The 20229-nt window shown below is 37.0% G+C and overlaps 1 protein-coding gene across 1 annotated transcript in view; it reads left to right on the top strand.

Annotated features, from left to right (window-relative positions):
• Positions 1–12371, top strand: part of adamtsl1.S (ADAMTS like 1 S homeolog) — a 161466-nt gene extending 149095 nt beyond the window's left edge. Inside the window, exons 24-29 of the mRNA XM_041580075.1 lie at positions 577–789; positions 1054–1243; positions 4558–4765; positions 8821–8930; positions 10427–10647; positions 10953–12371. Coding sequence (XP_041436009.1) covers positions 577–789; positions 1054–1243; positions 4558–4765; positions 8821–8930; positions 10427–10647; positions 10953–11059 — 1049 coding nt within the window. The 3' untranslated portion in view covers positions 11060–12371. The remainder of the gene's footprint in view (positions 1–576; positions 790–1053; positions 1244–4557; positions 4766–8820; positions 8931–10426; positions 10648–10952) is intronic.
• The last annotated feature ends 7858 nt before the right edge of the window (positions 12372–20229 follow it).

Genomic DNA, 20229 nt, shown 5'->3' on the forward strand with positions numbered 1-20229 from the left:
TCCTTACAATGGAACACAAATGGTTGCATCTCGGTTTGTATGCAGCATTGAAGCTTTGCACACAGGGGTTGTTCACTTGGGCATTCCCTGGGCCATCCCCCTGTCTTGCAAATGCACAATCTAAGCGGAGCAGGAGGAAATCTATTTTACTACATGCATATGGCAGTTATTCAGTACAGGTTTTGCGTTGTGCCCTGTAAACTTTTGTATCCAGTGGGAGATGCAGAACTAAGCCTGAACCAAAATATGCAGGATCTGGTAAGTTGTGGGTGGGCAAATTTGTATCCTTAGCTTTTCAGCATGTGTGCCTTCTTTGTTGTATGTTGGATATATTTTCTGTGGTACTTTAAATAAAGTTTTAGTTATGTGATAAGGTAACTAATTGTAGACCCCATATTGCTAAAAGTCTGGTCAACCCAATCCAAATGATCCGTCCAATCTGTGATTAAAAACTTTATCTATCATGCTTATAATTTTAAAGAATGAATATAATTTTCCAAACAATTATGTTGGCGATGGTAAACATCACAACTGTAACTGAATCCTCATGAGATTTGACTCCTTTTATCTCTACAGGATGTCCACTGAAAGGCCCCATCATCCCCAACATTACCTGGATCCATGAGAGACAACCTCTGGGCACTACTGCAAAGCTGAGGCATGAAATTTTAGAAAGTGGTCAGGTGCTTCGACTGACAAACATAACCAAGGAACACCAAGGCGAATACACATGTATTATTAAGAATCCATCTGAATCAGTAATTCAAAGATCGTTTCTCTCCATTCAAGGTAAAATCAAACTTTAAGCATAGAGAATACCTCTAAATTGCCCTTGTTCATACACACAAAAAGAGGCAAGGACTGCCTAAAATTGGGAAGTTCCGGTGGGTTCAACATAATTTGCCTTGGGATACATGATAAGGCAGAATCTCCATTGAACAACCCATCGAAATTAGTTTTGGTATGCAATAGTGTAACTAGAGTAACACTATACAAATAGTAAATAGGGTTGCAGTGAGATATTAATGATAAGTGTTGCATTGCTTTGTACAGCATCACATGAATACCAGTGGTCTACTGTTGGTTTTACATCGTGTTCAGCATCATGTGGTAACCGTGGAATCCAACATCCGCAGCTGAGGTGTGTATTGGACAAGGAAGAAGTCAACATGTCTTATTGCTATGAAAAGCCAAGACCAGCCATGAAGCCAACTGCCTGCAACAGAAGAGACTGTCCAGCAAGGTTTGTAGGATGGTGTCATATAGCTGTGGAATATTGCACATCCCCCTCCTCTGCAGAATCCATGTAATATGGCACAGCCCTCAACTCATGCTACACAATACCAATGTTACACTACACGGCTCTAAGTTCCCATTTATTTACATTGACTCTCCATGTGGCACAGCGGTTCTGTTTGCTGATCATGAATTCCTTATCCAAACAGTTTAGGTTAGTTGCCTGCACCCTTCCTACATAAAAATTATGCATAGAATGTTTTTTTTTATTCCTGTGAGATGAAGTTTAAATGTAATTGTTGTTTTCACTTAAGTTCCAAATTAAAGCATTTACATTATTTTGCTGAGTATAACACCCATGCTCCAATGGCATTCTATGACAGATGTATTGTTCATAGTTGATAATATTTATAATAGTTTTCTTCCACACTTCCCAAGTAAAAACACATATGAGAGTAGTCATGGCATGTTTTAAATTGGTCTCAGACTAAATGGCATATAGTGTCCATACTGCATGCCTCTCTCTCTCTCTCTCTCTCTCTCTCTCTCTCTCTCTCTCTCTCTCTCTCTCACACACTAAGGGGCAGATTTACAAAGCTCGAGTGAAGGATTCGAATTAAAAAAACTTCGAATTTCGAAGTGTTTTTTGGGCTACTTCGACCATCGAATGGGCTACTTCGACCTTCGACTACTACTTCGACTTCGAATCGAACGATTCGAACTAAAAATCGTTCGACTATTCGACCATTCGATAGTCGAAGTACTGTCTCTTTAAGAAAAACTTCGACCCCCTACTTCGGCAGCTAAAAGCTACCGAAGTCAATGTTAGCCTATGGGGAAGGTCCCCATAGGCTTGCCTGTGATTTTTTGATCGAAGGATATTCCTTCGATCGTTGTATTAAAATCCTTCGAATCGTTCGATTCGAAGGATTTAATCGTTCGATCGAACGAATAATCCTTCGATCGTTCGATCGCAGGATTTGCGCTAAATCGTTCGACTTCGATATTCGAAGTCGAACGATTTTAGTTCCTGGTCGAATATCGAGGGTTAATTAACCCTCGATATTCAACCCTTCTTACATCTGCCCCTAACTGTGTTTTACATATAGTGTATGTATATATATATATATATATATATATATATATATATATATATATATATATATATATATATATATATATATTCAGAGCCCAGCTTTTTCTTATTAATGTTGGTGCCTTTCATGTGCTGACAGAAATATTTCAGCAGAAATAATTTATGCATTTGTATTCCTTGCCTTCAGTATAAAAAGCCTCCTGCTTTGTAATTCCTGGAATGTGTGCAACACAATTACACAGATGTTGATTTCAGAGCTCTTTGGGCTTTGAAAATGACCGGTGTAAACCACAAATCTGCATTAAAAGCTAGGAGGTCTATTTCATGCCAGTAATCTCTCTCATTTTGTGTTTGATGAGAGAGCAGCGCATATAAAAAAAACGATAAGTTGCTCTGCTTCCCTGCCACTATTTTATTACTACAAAATATTGCTCTCCATAGTACATACAAACATGGGATGGTGTTAAAATAAATAACAGCCAAGAACAATAGAATTTGAATCCAACGCATCAGGCATGCCTAATTCGGTGCTAGCAATTGTCCCAGTGTCCCCAGCTATTTGCTACTGTCCTACCTAGGTGTGCATAAAGAGATAATGATTGGAATAAGTGCCCTAGTTCATTTAGGTGTCTGAATTCCTGCAAAGTGAATGATTTAAGCAGTTAAAAATCATTCTCCAAATCTTTAATCCCTAGTGCAATTACAAGGAGGTATTAATAATTTGTAACAACTCTTTCCTGCATCCATTAAAAAGAGAATCCTAAATCAGCACCCATGGCTTTCTTAATTCTGTTACATGCTCGGTTAAAAATGTATGGGTTATAGGAATCAATTCAAATATTTCCATTTAACATTGACGTTCATTGAAAACCACTGCTATAGAATAGGGTGGACAGTTGTTAGAGACATTTTGTGTTTTACGCTATTACCTTATGTATGTTGGACATGGTACCATTTAATGCAGCCATTTTAGAAAAATAACAGTAAGCCCAACTACACCACTATTATAAACTTGTAAGCACATTATTTTAATGAAACCAAGCTATTTATTTATTATACATAATAAAGTGCTTGTTTTCAAGGAAAGGTGGCAGTATGCAGACTGTAAAAACAAGTAGAAAGTGTGCAAGACACGGAGCACAATTGCATATACAATAAGAAGGTGCCCCCTTAATGCTTTAGCACTTGCATCACTGCTCCTAGTTTATAAGCATGTATCCAAGAAAGGTGCTAGGGTTATTAAAACACAAATGTGGCACCAGGTGCTTCTGCCCTTTTGGACGGTGACCATAATTACTATCCTGCCCTGTCATTGAAAACCTACTGTACTATAGCAGTTAGTTATTCTTGTTTTTTCAGCTGTGCTCTATTAAAACCTCCTGCTTGTGATATATTTACTGAACAAATTAATTTGCCAAACTGTGAAGCCAAATATTTTATACTGATCTTTAAAACCTTATACTCAGTGGTCTTGCACGACTCACCCAATTAATGCTGAACTTCCATTCAACCATAACTCTGACATGATAACACATTTCCCAGGGAATGGGTTCTTTTGCCAGCATTGTAGGAAAAATATAGATCACAAATACTTACATAAAATGTGTACTGTATCTGATATTCATTTCAGTTGTAAACACTTTGGTGTTGGCTGCAAGAGCATGTGCTTTATATTGGCAACATCATGGACAGCTCCACACAAAATATATGTGAGTGCTATAGGAATGGAAAGGGGTGAATTTAGTGACTTCACGGCTTTTCTGCATAATATAAGTTGTCTGTGGGATCTGACTTGGATGTGTTGATCCATCACGATGTGCCTTTCTTGTCTTGTCTCCAGCTTTGGCTAGCTGACTGTAAAATGGTCCAGTGGTCTAAAGTTCTCTTCTTTCCACTTGAAACAACGCATTTCTGTTCTCTGTGTGTTCAGTATAAGCCCCTATTGTAAAATGTACTTTCCCACTTTCTCCATGTGAAAGACCATCAGATACATTTTCTTCTCAAATGCAATCTAGCCACAAAGAATTAAATGACAATTGCAAGCCTAGGGATGTACGGTACACCAGTAATGTTTATTAAAGCTTACATACCCACCATCAATTTTATTCTTGCCATGAATTTGGTCATTGTGAATGTTCTTAAGACCTATGTTCTATTACAAATAAATGTGTTAAACAGTAGTCAGTCTGAATTGTATGCTTCATGTTCATTTTTATACTCTTTAGGTGGATGGTCACTTCCTGGTCATCTTGCTCACAGAGCTGTGGTGGAGGTTTTCAGACCCGTCGTGTCACTTGCCAAAAACTGTCAAGTATGGGACTCCCTGTCGCTGTATTAAATGATGCCTGCACTGTCTCTTCTAAGCGACCAATTGACGGTCAAAGCTGTAGTAGGCAGCTGTGTGTTGAGTGGACTACATCTACATGGGGACAGGTAAGAACCTAGGTGTTATCAACAAATTGTGTTAAACCAGCACAAGGATTAGAGGATAGTAAATCTTCTAAAGTTGGGGATACCTATAGATGAACAATACATTAACAAAAAAGCAGAGTGAATAGTATTCTACGTTTTGTTCTGCTGGTCTATGAATTGTATCACTGGCTAAAATCAGTATTTATAAAGGTTAGGTCCAAAGTTCAGAGGAGAACTAATAAGTACGTATCTTTAGAGAATTTAAACATCCTTTACATACTATTTGATATAAAGATGGACACAAAGCAGCTTCCACTGTATAATGTACTTTTATATAAGCCCAAGTGTACGCAGGAGTTACTAGAAGGGACAGATTTAGACATTACTACATTGTGGGTTATTGTATTACTACAGAGCATTACAGTCATGAAATATAATCTTGGTACAATGTAAAACATGTGATTATAATAAATCATGCTCTGGGGAACACGGAGAATACTATTTTAACACTTTCTTTTAAACATTGAATAGTTTATGTCACTGTTTGCCCTGTATGTTACTTACGTGACCTAGATCATGAGCTCCTCTGGAACATTAAGGTTTCCAGGTCTATCTATATTGTTAAGTCAGCCATTGTGCCATTTATTTGTGAGTAGAAATACATAGGTTGTTATTTGTGGGGAGCAGCATGTCTTTATATACTACAAAAGGACTGCTGCAATCCGCTCTTAAAGGATTTCTGTTTCAGATCCCATCATTCAATGCTGCTGTTCCAGCAGAATTCTGCACTTTCTTTCAATTTCACTTTCATTTTTTCCTATTTAATTTTGAAATTTGACATGGTTGCTGGACATGCTGTTAGTTTCCTAGGGCCCTCAGTCACGTGACTTGTGCTAATTATTACAGCAGGTTGGGTTGATATCACCCCTCCCCCTCCTCAGTAGCCTACCAACATAACAATGAGAAGGCAAACAAATAACAGCTCCCTGACACAAGATAGCAATAGTTACATTGAGTAAGAGAAACAATCAGGCAGAATGACCTGAGATGGTTGCCTACACATCAATATTGCAGCAAAAAAAATATTTGTTGTTTCAGAAATTAAATTTTATATGGTAGAATGAATTATTTGTCATGTAAACAGTGTAATTTAGAAATAAAAACTATACCAAAAAATCATGAGAGAATCCTTGTAACTGGTACGATATATTAACTAGTATTAGTTTTTCTCCCAAGTAGGTTTCATTATTATTTTCTTTTGCTTACAGTATTTCAGTAGAGCATTACAAACTCTTGACTCAGGCTAGAATCAGCTAATTAGACTAGGTTAAATCTGTCACCAGCTCACAGCATGAGTGTTCTGGTTACAGCTATAAAAATAATTAGTGATGCACCGAATCCACTATTTTGGATTCGGCCGAACCCCCGAATAGTTCACAAAGGATTCGGCCGAATACCGAATCCGAATCCTAATTTGCATATGCAAATTAGGGGCGGGCAGGGAAAACATTTTGTACTTGTTTTGTGACATTTACCTTGTTTTGTGACAAAAAGTCATGTGATTTCCCTCTCTGCCCCTAATTTGCATATGAAAATTAGGATTCGGATTTGGTTCGGCCGGGCAGAAGGATTCGGCCAAATCCGAATTCTGCTGAAAAAGGCAGAATCCTGGCCAAATCCCAAACAGAATCCTGGATTCGGTGCATCCCTAAAAATAATGTCAGCTTAAGGAACTTGCAAATCAATCCTAAACAGATAAATAACTGCAAAAAAAAATTGTTTCAAAAAACTATTTGTGATTTGTGAAACAGTTTTATTAAGCATCCACTACAGTTAAGTAAAGTGGAATCATGGAGTTTGGTCAGAGAATGGGTATTAGCAGCTTAATAAACATTAGGTATAAAATACTGTTATGAGCAGAAAATCGGGTACAGGAATAGTTGAAAACAAAACTATATTAAAAATGCTGTCAAATATTTCTTTGTTTTCCTATACCGAATAAGTCTTTCATGTTATAAACGTTCCCCTGTGGCTCTGGGATGCATTGCGTTTGTTGTTATTTAGTGTCTTTTGTGTTCTTGAGCCAACAAGAGTCATTGTGACGCTTGCAAAGTGAAGCATGGACGAGTGGTGTTGTAGCATATGCTATGCAGATGTTCCTTTTTACAGATCCAGAGCACTGGATTGTCATTGGGACTGTGTGATCTTACTAAGTATGTTTGTACAGTACATTGCAGTGAAACTTTCTCTCTGGTTGCTGCTTACAGTGGTTGTATCTTTGCTCATGCCATAGAGCTGAGTATATTTTTTTTGCCTTATTTAAAGGCTGCCTGATAGCTATGCACTAATGAAAACCATTAGTTTGGGGACCTATGTTATGCAATGTACAACCAAACCCCCTACCTCTGGTTGGCTGTCTGTGTTAGGTAATATATATTCTCTCCTGATTATTCTCTCCTTGGGCAAAGTCTGCATGTTTCATACTATATCTATGTTCAAATTGTAGTGTTTCCTTTATAGAGTTCTTGTTTCCACCACACACATTTTGTTGTTCAAAGTATAGTAAAATACACTGTTTTAAAATAATGAAAACAACTTTTAGAAGACCTAATGTATACTGCTGTTCTTGATCCAGCCTAGAGAAGATGGAATTCCCATGTGTCCTGTGGCAGCGCATGTTGTGACTATAAATCTGTAGCTGTTTGAAAGGAGGGTGAGAAAGTGCACAGGAAGCTCCGTGTGCTACAGCTGTTGCTGAAGTGTCAGATTCTTAGATTAAAACAGTGTTTATGTCAATTGCTTCCTAAGTGGCTCTTAGAGCACTTGAAGAAGTCAACTGAATTTATGCTTCAAACACTATTAATGTGTGCTCTGGAGGTGTCTTCCAAATCATGGGCAGCACTGCGTACATAGATGACAGCATGGAGTGACTGTATGAAAGAAGAAAAAGCCACAACTATGGACAGGACCACTATTCACTTGTTCTGTTTTGATTACGGAAGACTAGTAATTGACACATGGGTTTTTTAGAGTTTGAACATTCATAGAACTGGAGAGGAAATTGTTTTATAAATTGGATTTGAATATTTGGACTTGTGAGTCTTCGTCCTTAATAATAGCTCCAAGGGGTTGATCTAGGCAAATACAATGTGTAGTGGTAGTATATCAACCTAATGAAGGTGGAGTATGTATTTACATGTACATCATTTGTTTAAAATGAGTAAACTGACCATATTGGTCTGTTCCAGCTCATTTGGTATTTATTTTTGTATATGTCCAACTGTTCCTGCACAACAGTATAGAATATGTTGGTAGCAATAATAATAATTCTTAATATTGTAGTTGTTGTATTGTGTGATATATTACATAAGATACAGGTGTCTTCAGAAAATATTGGAAATATTGAAAAAGCAACAATTAATGGCAGCACATGTGTAAAATTGCTGTATTAAAATTTTAACAGCAGCAGCAAAAACCCAGTTTGATTGCCCTCCAAGACTGTGAGTAATGAGAGAGCACTCCTGCAGTTCATATAAATAGGGGAATGCGATCCCAGGAGAGCTTTAATCACTTATTTATGACATTGACTGGAAAATTGAAATTATTGCTATGTCAGTTGAATCTGTTTTGTTTCCTTCTCATGCAAATATGATGCATTTTTTCTATAGCCTACAACAAAGTGTAAAGAAATTGTAAAACCTGTACAAAATGTTTGTATCAAACCATAATAAGCTAACTGAAGCACATTTGCTGTAAATTGAGCTTCATCTTTGTCTGGCCACTAGCTATTTGTACTTAATACAAGCATGATAGTACATTGAGCTTGATTCAAGAAGATATGCAAAGCAATGTAGTTCCTGCATTTCTCAGAAAAAAATTAGGATGAGGCTGATCCTACAGTGAGACAGTAGAACTATTCATAGTCCACCAGCCTACCTCTCCTACCTTCGCTATAGTAGTTAACCTAACCTTTGAAAAGGCTGCCATTAAACCTATAGGATGATATGGTCATTCCCCAGGATTTTTCAAAATAAAGGTTAATGGTTTTAGTAAATTGTTTTGGTTTTTATATTAAGTGTCATGGACCCTGCGTTGGACCCAGAATAGCTCTACAACACAGACAGATATACTGCAGGACAAGGGATGGGACCATTGTATCTCCTGAGCAGTGCCAGGCTTTGCCACGGTAATGAATTACCTTATGTTTAATACACTTACTGTAAATAAATAATATAATATGTGGATGTGCATTTTGTGGATATCGTTCAAAACGTGTTCCTTTTGTGTCTAGTAACTGGTAACGCTCCACTGTAAAGTTAATTACATGTAAATAAACATTGTTATATACAGTCAGAATACTATAATTCTATATGGGTACCCAGAACATTAATAAAACATGAAACCCATATTTAATTTGCTATTCCAACTTTCCTTCTATCCAGTATTTTGTGGTGTGGGACTGGCCCAACAGATTAAGAAATTTTCCCTGTTGTCCCTGTAAAAAAATGAAATGATTCTAATCTCAAAGAATTCTGTAGTTTTCTTTAGAAAATGTATTTGTAAATAAGTCTCTAGACAGTGCCTATGTGCACCCTGATAATCCTATTCAACTCAAGTGCCTTATTTCCAATGTAAGCTGGGCTTGGTCAACCTTTTTCTAGCCAATATGTTTTTTTAAATATTATTATATAATATTTTTATGTATGTTTTAATCATACTGTGCACTTAGGGTTGCCATCTCTCCATGGCTAAAGGTCCAGGCATGGGACAGGTTGGGTGATGTTAGTGGTGGGGGAGGGCGATGCCATTTGGGAGATAAACTTGTTACGTCAGGGGATGGGGCTGTGACATGACATCCAGTGATTGGCTAGCTGCCGCCTCATTCATTGCAGAGTCCCATCTGGACTTTTGAAATTAGAAATGAACCGGACAGCCAATGCGAAAACCTGACTGTTTTAAAATGGGGCAACCCTATATGCAATAACATATAGCTATCTAGTGTGCTGTATAATAAATAGTATGCAGCTATTTATCTATAACAGGCACACATTTGCTGCCTAACTAGATTTATTGCATGAAGCTTCCAAATGAAACCATATAATATTTGGAACATGGTTAGTCTACGGACAGATACATACAGTAAATGTAATTTGCACATAATACTATCTGACAGTGTCTCTGGCATTCATTCCAAGTAAATCTGTTTTAAATTGTATATTCAGTGACCTCTGTATAGTATATAAACTCTATACATAAGCAATAATCATTTTTCCATGCTTATGGAGGGAATATTGATGTGGAGCGATTGCATGGAATCAAGCTATTAGGTCTTTCTTTATTATGTGTACATAGTTGAAAAACTAGAAATGTTATTGTACTTAACTCTTTTAAATGATTTCTTTTGTCTGTAATAATAAAACAGTACCTTGTACTTGATCCAAACTAATATATAATTAATCCTTATTGGAGGCAAAACAACCCTATAGGGTTTATTTCTCATTTAAATGTGTGGCTTTCCTAAGTGCCAAACCAATTCTGAATGCTTGAAGTCATGTGAGTTTGAAAAGAAAATACAATTGCTTTGATGTTATTATACGTGACATTGCAATTATTTGGAATATTGGGATTGGAATTTATTTCTCAGTACTCTGAATGTAATTTTTTGTCCTTTTCCCTCACCAGGCCACTAAATACGCAGAATTGCTGGGCAGATATGTGCAGTGTACACTGGCGGGTGTCATCCTGGAACCTTTGCACAGCCACATGTGGTAACTATGGTTTCCAATCCAGGCGGGTGGAATGTGTACACCACCGAACCAACAAGTCTGTGCCGGATCACTTGTGCTCCTGGAGGTCTCGTCCAATTAACTGGCAACGTTGCAACATCACTCCTTGTGAAAATGGTATGGAATTAGAGCTTTTCATATTGTACTTCCATTCTTTTTCCCAATAGAGATTCTAATTTCGTAGTACTGGCTTCTCTTGCTGGGTAAGCCACTGGTTTTGTATTATGTTTCATTTCAAGGCTTGGTATAAGTAAAACCCAAGAGGCGTAATACTATTTTGACCTTATTGTGGCCACTAGTGGTACATTTTTATTGAAGTAGTTGGTAGTACACTAAACAAGATAAACCAATAAGATATATCAAGATTTTGCAGATTGTTTTTACACATTGCCCCTTATTCTATTATGTTGTTTTTCTTGTAGTAGACTGCAGAGACACCACCAGGTACTGTGAGAAGATCAAGCAACTGAAGCTCTGCCAACTTGCCCAGTTCCGATCTCGCTGTTGCGGGACTTGTGGGAAGGCATAAACATTTGTTGCGGAATTCTTCTCATACCCTACCCATGGGGAATAGAAAAGGAACAATGATAACAGGTTGGCAACTCTACAATGCCCCTGTGATTCTATTTATTTTTCTCGTCAGCATTTTAAATGGCTTGACATGATTCTCTTCCATTTCTGCTGGAAGACTGAATGCTGTAAATACCTGACAACATCACTCACGTGCTTGCCACGAGTTGAAAATGGAACAAAAACGTAATGATAATGCTTAATAACTAAGCAAGAAGACAACCAGTTGGCTCATGAACAATATGAAACCCACAGAGCTTTGTTCATGGCAATTAAGCAAAGGGAGTTTGTTGGAATCAGAATGTAGCAACATGTAAAAAAAATGGACAACTTTGGACTCCAATCAAGATTTTGGATGTACATGTAATTTTATTGGTTTCATTGCCTTTGTTTTTTTTTTTCCCTTTTACATTTTTCTTGTGCCGTCTCCAATTTCCATTTGAGCAATGGAATTCTTTGTGCAGATTGGTACAGAAGTAACGTGTTAATCACTGTTCACTTCTGGTTCAAAAAGGAAAATCACAGGGTGGATTCATATGCAATAAACTGGAAGACTATGAAGTCATGAGTCATGAGATACAGTATTGCTCTATATGACACATACCGAAATGACAAGGAAAGGCTTTTATATGCACAATGGGAACATGGCACCTTAATGATAACTCAGCCCTAGACTGTAGGCACAAGTGTTTCCCTAGGTTAATTGCACACTGCCAACATACTTTGTATTATGATGACTGATCCATTGCCCAGTATTTACTACTGGCTGCAAAATATTCTTCCCTACAAGCACTTTATGCTTAAGATTTACTTGCAAGAAAGGCAAAACAAAAAAAAATGTGAGAAAGGAAATCCAGTTTACTAAGAAACAGGAATTGTAAAACAACGGGAAAATTTGTTTTGCACTTTGCTACCTGTACATTATGATTCAGTGGGGAATAGGGTTTTTATTACTTAAGTACCTATCATGGGGGTTTTCCACTCAATACGTGTAAAATTTTAAGTTGTCATTCTTTACAAATCTGTAACAGTGACACAGCTATGATGACACCCCATGGTGTAGCAAGAGAACTGGCCAAATTTGAAGGCCATTTTTGGCTGTAAGGCTATTGCCAGTTAGAAAAATTTAAATTTTTCCAAAATGCCCCAGTTTTTTGGGAGTCTGAAAGTAAGTAGCATGTCCATTGCCATAACTTGTGCCTTAAAGGGGTTGTTCACCTTCGAGTTAACTTTTAGTGTGATATTCTGAAACAATTTGCAATTGGTTTTGATTTTTTATTATTTGTGGCTTTTGAGTTATTTAGCTTTTTATTCAGCAGCTCTCAAGTTTGCAATTTCAGTAATTTGGTTGCTAGGGTCCAAATTACCCTAACAACCAAGAATTGATTTGTATAAGAGACTTGTATAGGAGAAAAGAAGAAATGTATCCCCGTCTTCTTAATCAGAAAAGTTACAAAAGAGAATATAAACTATCACTGTTAAACCATTAAAAATCTTGAAAAAAGTTGATAGCCAGCAACAAATAACAACTATTAATCTGTCACGTGATCCAATATCTATGAATTCCCTCTTTTTATTTCATTAATTAATCCCACAAAGTGCTAGTGCTTAACCTCAATAAGTTAACATTAAATAGAGTAAAACTAAAACACAATTAATTTTCCTTTTGATTATTGTGTATATTAGGTAAATTCTAACTCATGAATAATTCATTTAACATTAATTGATAATGTACTAACAACCCACTAAAACACCAATAAGGATGGTAAAGTGCCACCAAATGAGATCAATTCACATATAAATTACTTAAAGTGCAATTATGAACATCTCTGATTCCAAGAAAAGTTAGGAAAAGGAAATTGGTAGAATGGTGGAGAAGTCCCGTATTGTCTAGCTGATTGTTTTACTAACTGCGGGACCCCACAAAGGAGGAGAAGTCAGTGCTTCTGGAACTGTGGTCTCAATTCTATTTTAACTGTCTAGATTGAGAAGCTGTCTTGTCTAAAAAACACACAAATTCCAGAGCACTTATAGTGAAAACAGTAAACAAGAATACAGATGAGGAATCTCCTATAATCTGAGCAGAGAGAAGTGCCCAGATCACTATAAAAAAAAAACGTTTTTGTAAAAAGAACCCCCCAAGGTTTTATCTAAAATTGGTATAAACCAGTAAGAATCGCAAGCCAACGCGCGTTTCGCAAAATTGCTTTTTCAAGGCCTTGAAAGGCCACCATTCTACCAATTTCCTTTTCCTACCTTTTCTTGGAATCAGAGATGTTCATAATTGCACTTTAAGTAATTTATATGTGAATTGATCACATTTGGTGGCACTTTACCATCCTTATTGGTGTTTTAGTGGGTTGTTAGTAAATTATCAATTAATGTTAAATTAATTATTCATGAGTTAGAATTTACCTAATATACACAATAATCAAAAGGAAAATTAATTGAGTTTTAGTTTTACTCTATTTAATGTTAACTTATTGAGGTTAAGCACTAGCACTTTGTGGGATTAATTTATGAAATAAAAAGAGGGAATTCATAGATATTGGATCACGTGACAGATTAATAGTTGTTATTTGTTGCTGGCTATCAACTTTTTTCAAGATTTTTAATGGTTTAACTGAAAACAGATCACACAGTGATAATATATATTCTTTTGTAACTTTTCTGATTAAGAAGACGGGGATACTTTTCTTCTTTTCTCCTATACAAAATTAAATACTGACGGAAGTCAGATCCCCTCCTCTTAGTCAATTTTTTTATATATCCGAAGTTAGATCATTCTTTTTTTATTGTATAAGAGACTGGCATATGAATAGCAGAGGCCTGAGTAGAAAGGCGAGAAATAAAAAAGTAGCACTAATACACATTTGTAGCTTTAAAGAGCATTTGCTTTTTTTTTTCATGGGGTCTGTGGCCCCATTTGAAATCTGGAAAGAGTCAGAAGTAAAAGGCAAATAATTTGAAAAACTAAAACAAAAATCATGAATACATATTGAAATGTTGCTTAGAATTATCCATTCTATAACATGCAAAAAGTTAACTTAATGGTGAACCACCGCTTTAAGGGGAACAAAATGATTACTATTAGCAATTGTGTGCAGGTTATTATGTTTGTTCTTAAACAAGAAATTATGCTGCCCTCTGCACCCACATTTTATATCCACCGTGAGAGCAATGGTTTTCTGTAAAGTGGGAAACGCAAATTTTTGAAGCTTGCTATCTTTGTAAATAAATAGGAGTATGTGCTATGTACAAATCAGGAGGAGATAAGTAAGAGTAAGTCCTGTAAATAAACAGGGTTTGTAATTGTGCCTTTATACCCAGATCTCTGCCTTTCTCTTCTTAATCAGCATTCTTAGCTCCCCAGTTCATGTATCCACTGCATTCTTCCACTACAAATTTTTTTGCTTAATAAATCTTTTAGTTCCTCTGTGCCATATGCCAAGTTTAATAAACCTCTTCCCTGAGCTAAATTTGCCTCTTTACACAGTTATATGCACTGGAAGAATGCAGCATAGAAATCTGACCAACTTAGTAGCACTTAAAGGGATACTGTCATGGGAAAACATGTTGTTTTCAAAACGCATCAGTTAATAGTGCTGCTCCAGCAGAATTCTGCATTGAAATCCATTTCTCAAAAGAGCAAACAGATTTTGTTATATTCAATTTTGAAATCTGACATGGGGCTAGACATATTGTCAGTTTCCCAACTGCCCCCAGTCATGTGAATTGTGCTCTGATAAACTTCAGTCACTCTTTACTGCTGTACTGCAAGTTGGAGTGATACTTACCCCCTCCCTCCCCCCTCCCCAGCAGCCCGTCTGCAGAACAATGGGAAGATAACCAGATAGCAGCTCCCTAACACAAGATAACAGCTGCCTGGTAGATCTAAGAACAACACCCAATCGTAAAATCCAGGTCCCACTGCGACACATTCAGTTACATTGAGTAAGAGAAACAACATCCTGCCAGAAAGCAGTTCCATCCTAAAGTACTGGCTCATTCTGAAAGCACATGACCAGGCAAAATGAAATGACCTGAGATGGCTGCCCACACCAATATTACAACTAAAATATAATACACTTGCTGGTTCAGGAATGAAATTTTATATTGTAGAGAGAATTATTTGCAGTGCAAACAGTGTAATTAGAAATAAAAACGACCATAAAAATCATGACAGAATCCCTTTAAATACCATTGCATTTGATTAGTATAATCATTAAAGCAAAGATAACAGGTTGTATCTGAATGGGGTGGGATATTGTGGATGGGTATAGGGCTTTTTTAAAAATACTTTGCTTCAGATATTCAAAAACTCCAGCACAACCTGTAACAGAAAATGTCTCCTCCTGAGAGCTAGAAAAGTGTCTGGCACCTTTGTATTTGTATTGGTAGTGTGTAGACACCTAGGGGTATATTTATCAAAGAGTGAAGTTAATAGTGAAGTTCCGCCACGAGTGAAATTCCACCACTCTCCATTCATTTCTATGGAATTTTTATAGGCGTATTTATCAAAGGGTGAACTTCCACTTCACCCATTGATAAATACGCCTTTCAAAATCCCATAGAAATGAATTGAGAGCTGCGGAATTTCACTCTAGTGGCGGAACTTCACTCTTTGATAAATTTACCCCCAAATGTTTGGTTTATTATCATGTACTGCCCTTCATTTTGGGGACTGCACAGGCAGAATTCACAGAGAATTCACAAAGAACTTATTATTAGTGAGCAAATTTATTTTTGGGGAATTGTAGGACCCGTAGAAGATGACATGGGCAGTTTTGGCTGGTTTAAGTCAGAGGCCTCAACCAGCTCTTGTGTCATAAGGGAGATAATGATCCAGTCCTGGTTTTTAAGCCCATATCCCTTTTCACACTTGAATTATAACATGAAATAAGGTCCAGGGTCAGACTGGGCCGGCAGGACCCTGAGAAAAAACCTGGGCCAGACCCCTTACCTGCGCGAAGCCTACAGCGACTCCTGACCTTCCTCCCTGGTCCCTGCTTGCCCGCTAGAAGAAGAAGGTAGTTGTGATGGCTGGGGCGGGAGTCCAACTCTGATAAGTTCTCAGAAAGACCAGGAGTGCATCATTATCTCCCTTATGACATAGGGCTGTTTGATATCTCAGTAAAATTAGTTGCAGCATAGGAAAGGCTAAAATGGTGTACTTGGACATTACTTGAACCCTATAAGAGAATGAAAAGTTTTAGATTGGTCACCAGAAACAAAGGCTTTTTTCAATTGCTTTCCTTATTTTATTTTTTGCCTTTTCCCCAAAATTAAAGTTTAATGTTCGTGTCTCTAGTGTTTCAGTCTGGCAGCTCAGTGATCCAGGAGCCGACTCTGAACTGTTACAATTTGCTACATTTAGTTGATACAGTTAGTTGATGCATTTCTCAGCAGTATCTGTGGAATATTAGCATCTATTGTAACAGCGCTGCAAAATATGTTGGCACTATTTAAATAAATGTTAATGAATAAATGTTAATAATAATCAGTTCTAACAACTGCCTTTAATGAAACTCAGGGATTCTGCTCAGCAGGGACAAAGATAAGAATTACACAACTAAATGTATCCATTTAGAACAGTTACAGCAGGGGTGCCCAAAATGTAGATTGGGATCTACCAGTAGACCTTTAGCTGGTGATCAATAGATCTCATGTCACTGTCAACAATCATCTTGTCTATATCATCCTCCTGTTTCATTCTTTCCGTTCAGATATTTATTACGTTAAGGTTACATAAGAAATAGTTTGATAAATATAGCAATATGTACAGTATTTTCTCAACATCAATATTTTCCATGGAACAGAATGCTAACTATGCTTTTATGGATGTAGATCATATTGGGACATCATCACTAAAAGTAGACCTCGCATTAGGAAAGTATGGGCACTCCTGACTTACAGAGTCGTGACCAAAGAGAGCACCTTTAGAAGTCGAAAAATTAAACTTTACACTTCAATATTCAACAGTCACAAATAGTAAATAAAAAGTAATTGGAAAAAGTCTCTATTTCTGAAACCAACTGACCTGAAAAAAGTGTTTCAGGGACCTCTCCAGAGCCCTCCCATTCCCCTTAAATCGCACAACGGGAAACCTCTTAAATTTCCCCAATTGCCGTTCTTTGTTCTTAAAAGCAGTGTAGTACAGCAAGGTTGGTAGGTGCCATATTGCGCATCTTTAGGTCTTGTTCTCAGTGATCTCCCAAAAGGAACATGCACAGTTGCAGCCGAATTTGACCTGCCTTCAACTGTGCATGATTGTTGTCCACCCACAGAGCAGAGGACCTTAAGCAGGGCAAGTGGTGGCCACCAACCGCTCTATATTACTTTGTTTATAAAACCAGGTACAGCAGATGGGAAGGTTTTGGGGGAAACCAGAAGTGTGGTTTGGAAGGAAAGAGGGAGGGCTTTGGAATGGGAGCAAACTGTTAGCAAACTGGGTTAGGTTCTTGTCCTTGATATTCCCATTTGGAAATAAAATACAATAAAAATAACATTATAATAATGGAATAGTGACTGTTGCTGCTTTCTGTTTATCCTATTTTGTTCTTAACCATACTGGAGGACACATCATGCTTGCAGTGCTACTTGCCATTTACTCACAAAGCCCAACAGCCAATCATAATTCCTTTGTGAGAGATTCTTACTTTTTTTTTGCATACCCTGGACTCTGTTCAGCCTCTACACAATCTTTCTGCCAATGGTTCACTGAGCAAGGGGTGTGTTGTTTAAATGCATCACATTATTTTATTATTAAAATGTTTTTATGTATGTATAACTTTGTGTATATTTATTAGGGTTATTGTATAAAAAGTGCAATATGGATAATTGTACATTGTTTTCCAGATAAAACTATTTTTGGAACTTTTCTAATGCCTTTTTTTTTTTTGCATCTTAGCTAAGTATTTGTAAAAAAACAAAAAACAAAACAAGTAGAACAATGGTTATATGTGAGATTCCATTGATCAAATAAAGTAGAGTCGGCTTAACGGAATGGAGAATGAGAACGAATACAGAGTGTTTTCTGTATATAACAGCTTATTTTTGGCTCATCATTAAATTATAAAACAGTAGGGGCCTTCTTAAGCAGAGCAAGGTCTTCATATGCTGGAGGTTAAAGAGTTTATTCATTTGATCTATGTACTGCCCTTAAGAGGTGCTTTTGATCAATGACATGTGTTCCACCGCTAATGTGATTTATATCTGCAGATAAGCGGTATAGGGATGCTCCAAGTCTTCTACGAGTGCAAATATAAGATATAGTGACTTAACAGTTGCTTTTAAAAAATCTTAGGGATTTTATGTTATGTGACATAAAACCTGCTAAAAATAACAGAGAGCATACATAAAACCCCATCTAACTATCGTAAATTCCAGTTTTACGAAAATAACCATATGGTACTTTAATGAGTTCAAGTTGCCAATTTGGTGGTGTCCTCTATGTATATGTACTGCACATATATACATAAATGTGTATTCTCTAAGAAATCATTTATTAGTATTGAGATGGAAATTTCAGATGGAAATGTATTTGAAAAAAGACAAGTGGAATCTTTTTAATTCATGCTGTTTAGTTACCACAATTCTTGCTTAAACGTGAACTTATAGTGGGATTGTCAGGGATAAATAATCGTGCAAGATTCAGAATCGCCCATAAACAGGCCCTTAATATTGTGTGGCTTTAGGGATCTGGAAAACTTGTGTTTTGCATATGCAAATGAGCAATGGGATTCGGTTGGTGTTCACGCAAATATTTTATGAAAGATGCAATATACAGCAAAATCATGTACTTGGTGCATCCTTTAATTTATTGGTATATACCATGGCATACTGAAATTAGGAGTACAAATAAAGGGGACCTGTATCTATGGATTGGTGTGTTTCTTTTTTTTTTTACAAGCTTATGTAGTTTTCAGTTGAATTCAGTACGGGTATGGGAACCATTATCCAGAAACCCATTATCCAGAAAGATCCAAATCCAAAAGGCCGTCTCCCATAGACTTCATTATAATCAAATGATCCACATTTTCAAAAAGTATTTCCTTTTTCTCTGTAATAATAAAACAGTAGCTTGTACTTGATACCAAATAAAATATAATGAATCCTTATTGGAAGCAAAACCAACCCATTGGATAATGTTCACTGTGTATGATTTTCTAGTAGATTTAAGGTATGAAGACCCAAATTATGGAAAGATGCGTTATTCTGATCGTTATTCTGATCCCGAGCATTCTGGATAAAATGTCCCATACCTGTACACTTTTTATGGCATGCATGGGATTCCTTTGCTGTATATTAAGTAGTTGTAGTCAGTGCCGGACTAAGATGTTTGGTGGCCACCACTTCAAGTCCCCCGCAATTAGCTGGCTTCATACCAGTTACACATAGTGGAAGTCAGTGATCTCCAACCAGTGGCTCGTCAGCAACATTTTGCTCACCAACCCCTTACATGTTGCTCCCAGTGGCCTCAAAACAGGTGCTTATTTTTAATTATTGGCTTGGAGGTTTTGGTTGCATAAAAAAAAATTTGGTTGCATAAAAAAACAGGAGTACTGCCAAACAGAGTCTCCTGTAGGCTGCCAGTCATCATAGGGGATTCCAATAGCCAATCACAGCTCTTATTTGGACTCCCAGGAACATTCTGCATTCTTGTGTTGCTCCCCAACTCTTTTTACATTTGAGTGTGGCTCATGGGTAAAAAAAGGTTTGTGACCCCGGTGAAAGTAGTGGTTTGATGATGCTCAGTAAGGATAGATATTGCAGCAACATTCAAAGCTCTGAAGCAAAAGGTGGTGCTTTACCCAAATCCTTTCTTTTACAGGTGTTTATAGAGGAACCAGATGAAAGACCGTTAAATTGAATCAAAATGAACGGTATCCTATACAGACTTATTGAATATTTTATTGGCTTATTTATACATGTGGCTTTTGAATTTCGCTTTTACACATGAACCTCACTGACACATGGTCATTCTTTCATCTTTCCAGGTGGCATAGGTTTATTAAGGAAGCTGCCGCCGGAGAGGTACTGTGACATGGAAATGGTGCTTGCAAACTAATAAGGCGTTTTGGACTTCTAGATATCTTTAGAATTCTTATTCAGTTATAATTTGTTAGG

The sequence above is a fragment of the Xenopus laevis genome, chromosome 1S (assembly GCF_017654675.1).
Source record: "Xenopus laevis strain J_2021 chromosome 1S, Xenopus_laevis_v10.1, whole genome shotgun sequence".
In the NCBI taxonomy this organism is placed as follows: Eukaryota; Metazoa; Chordata; class Amphibia; order Anura; family Pipidae; genus Xenopus; species Xenopus laevis.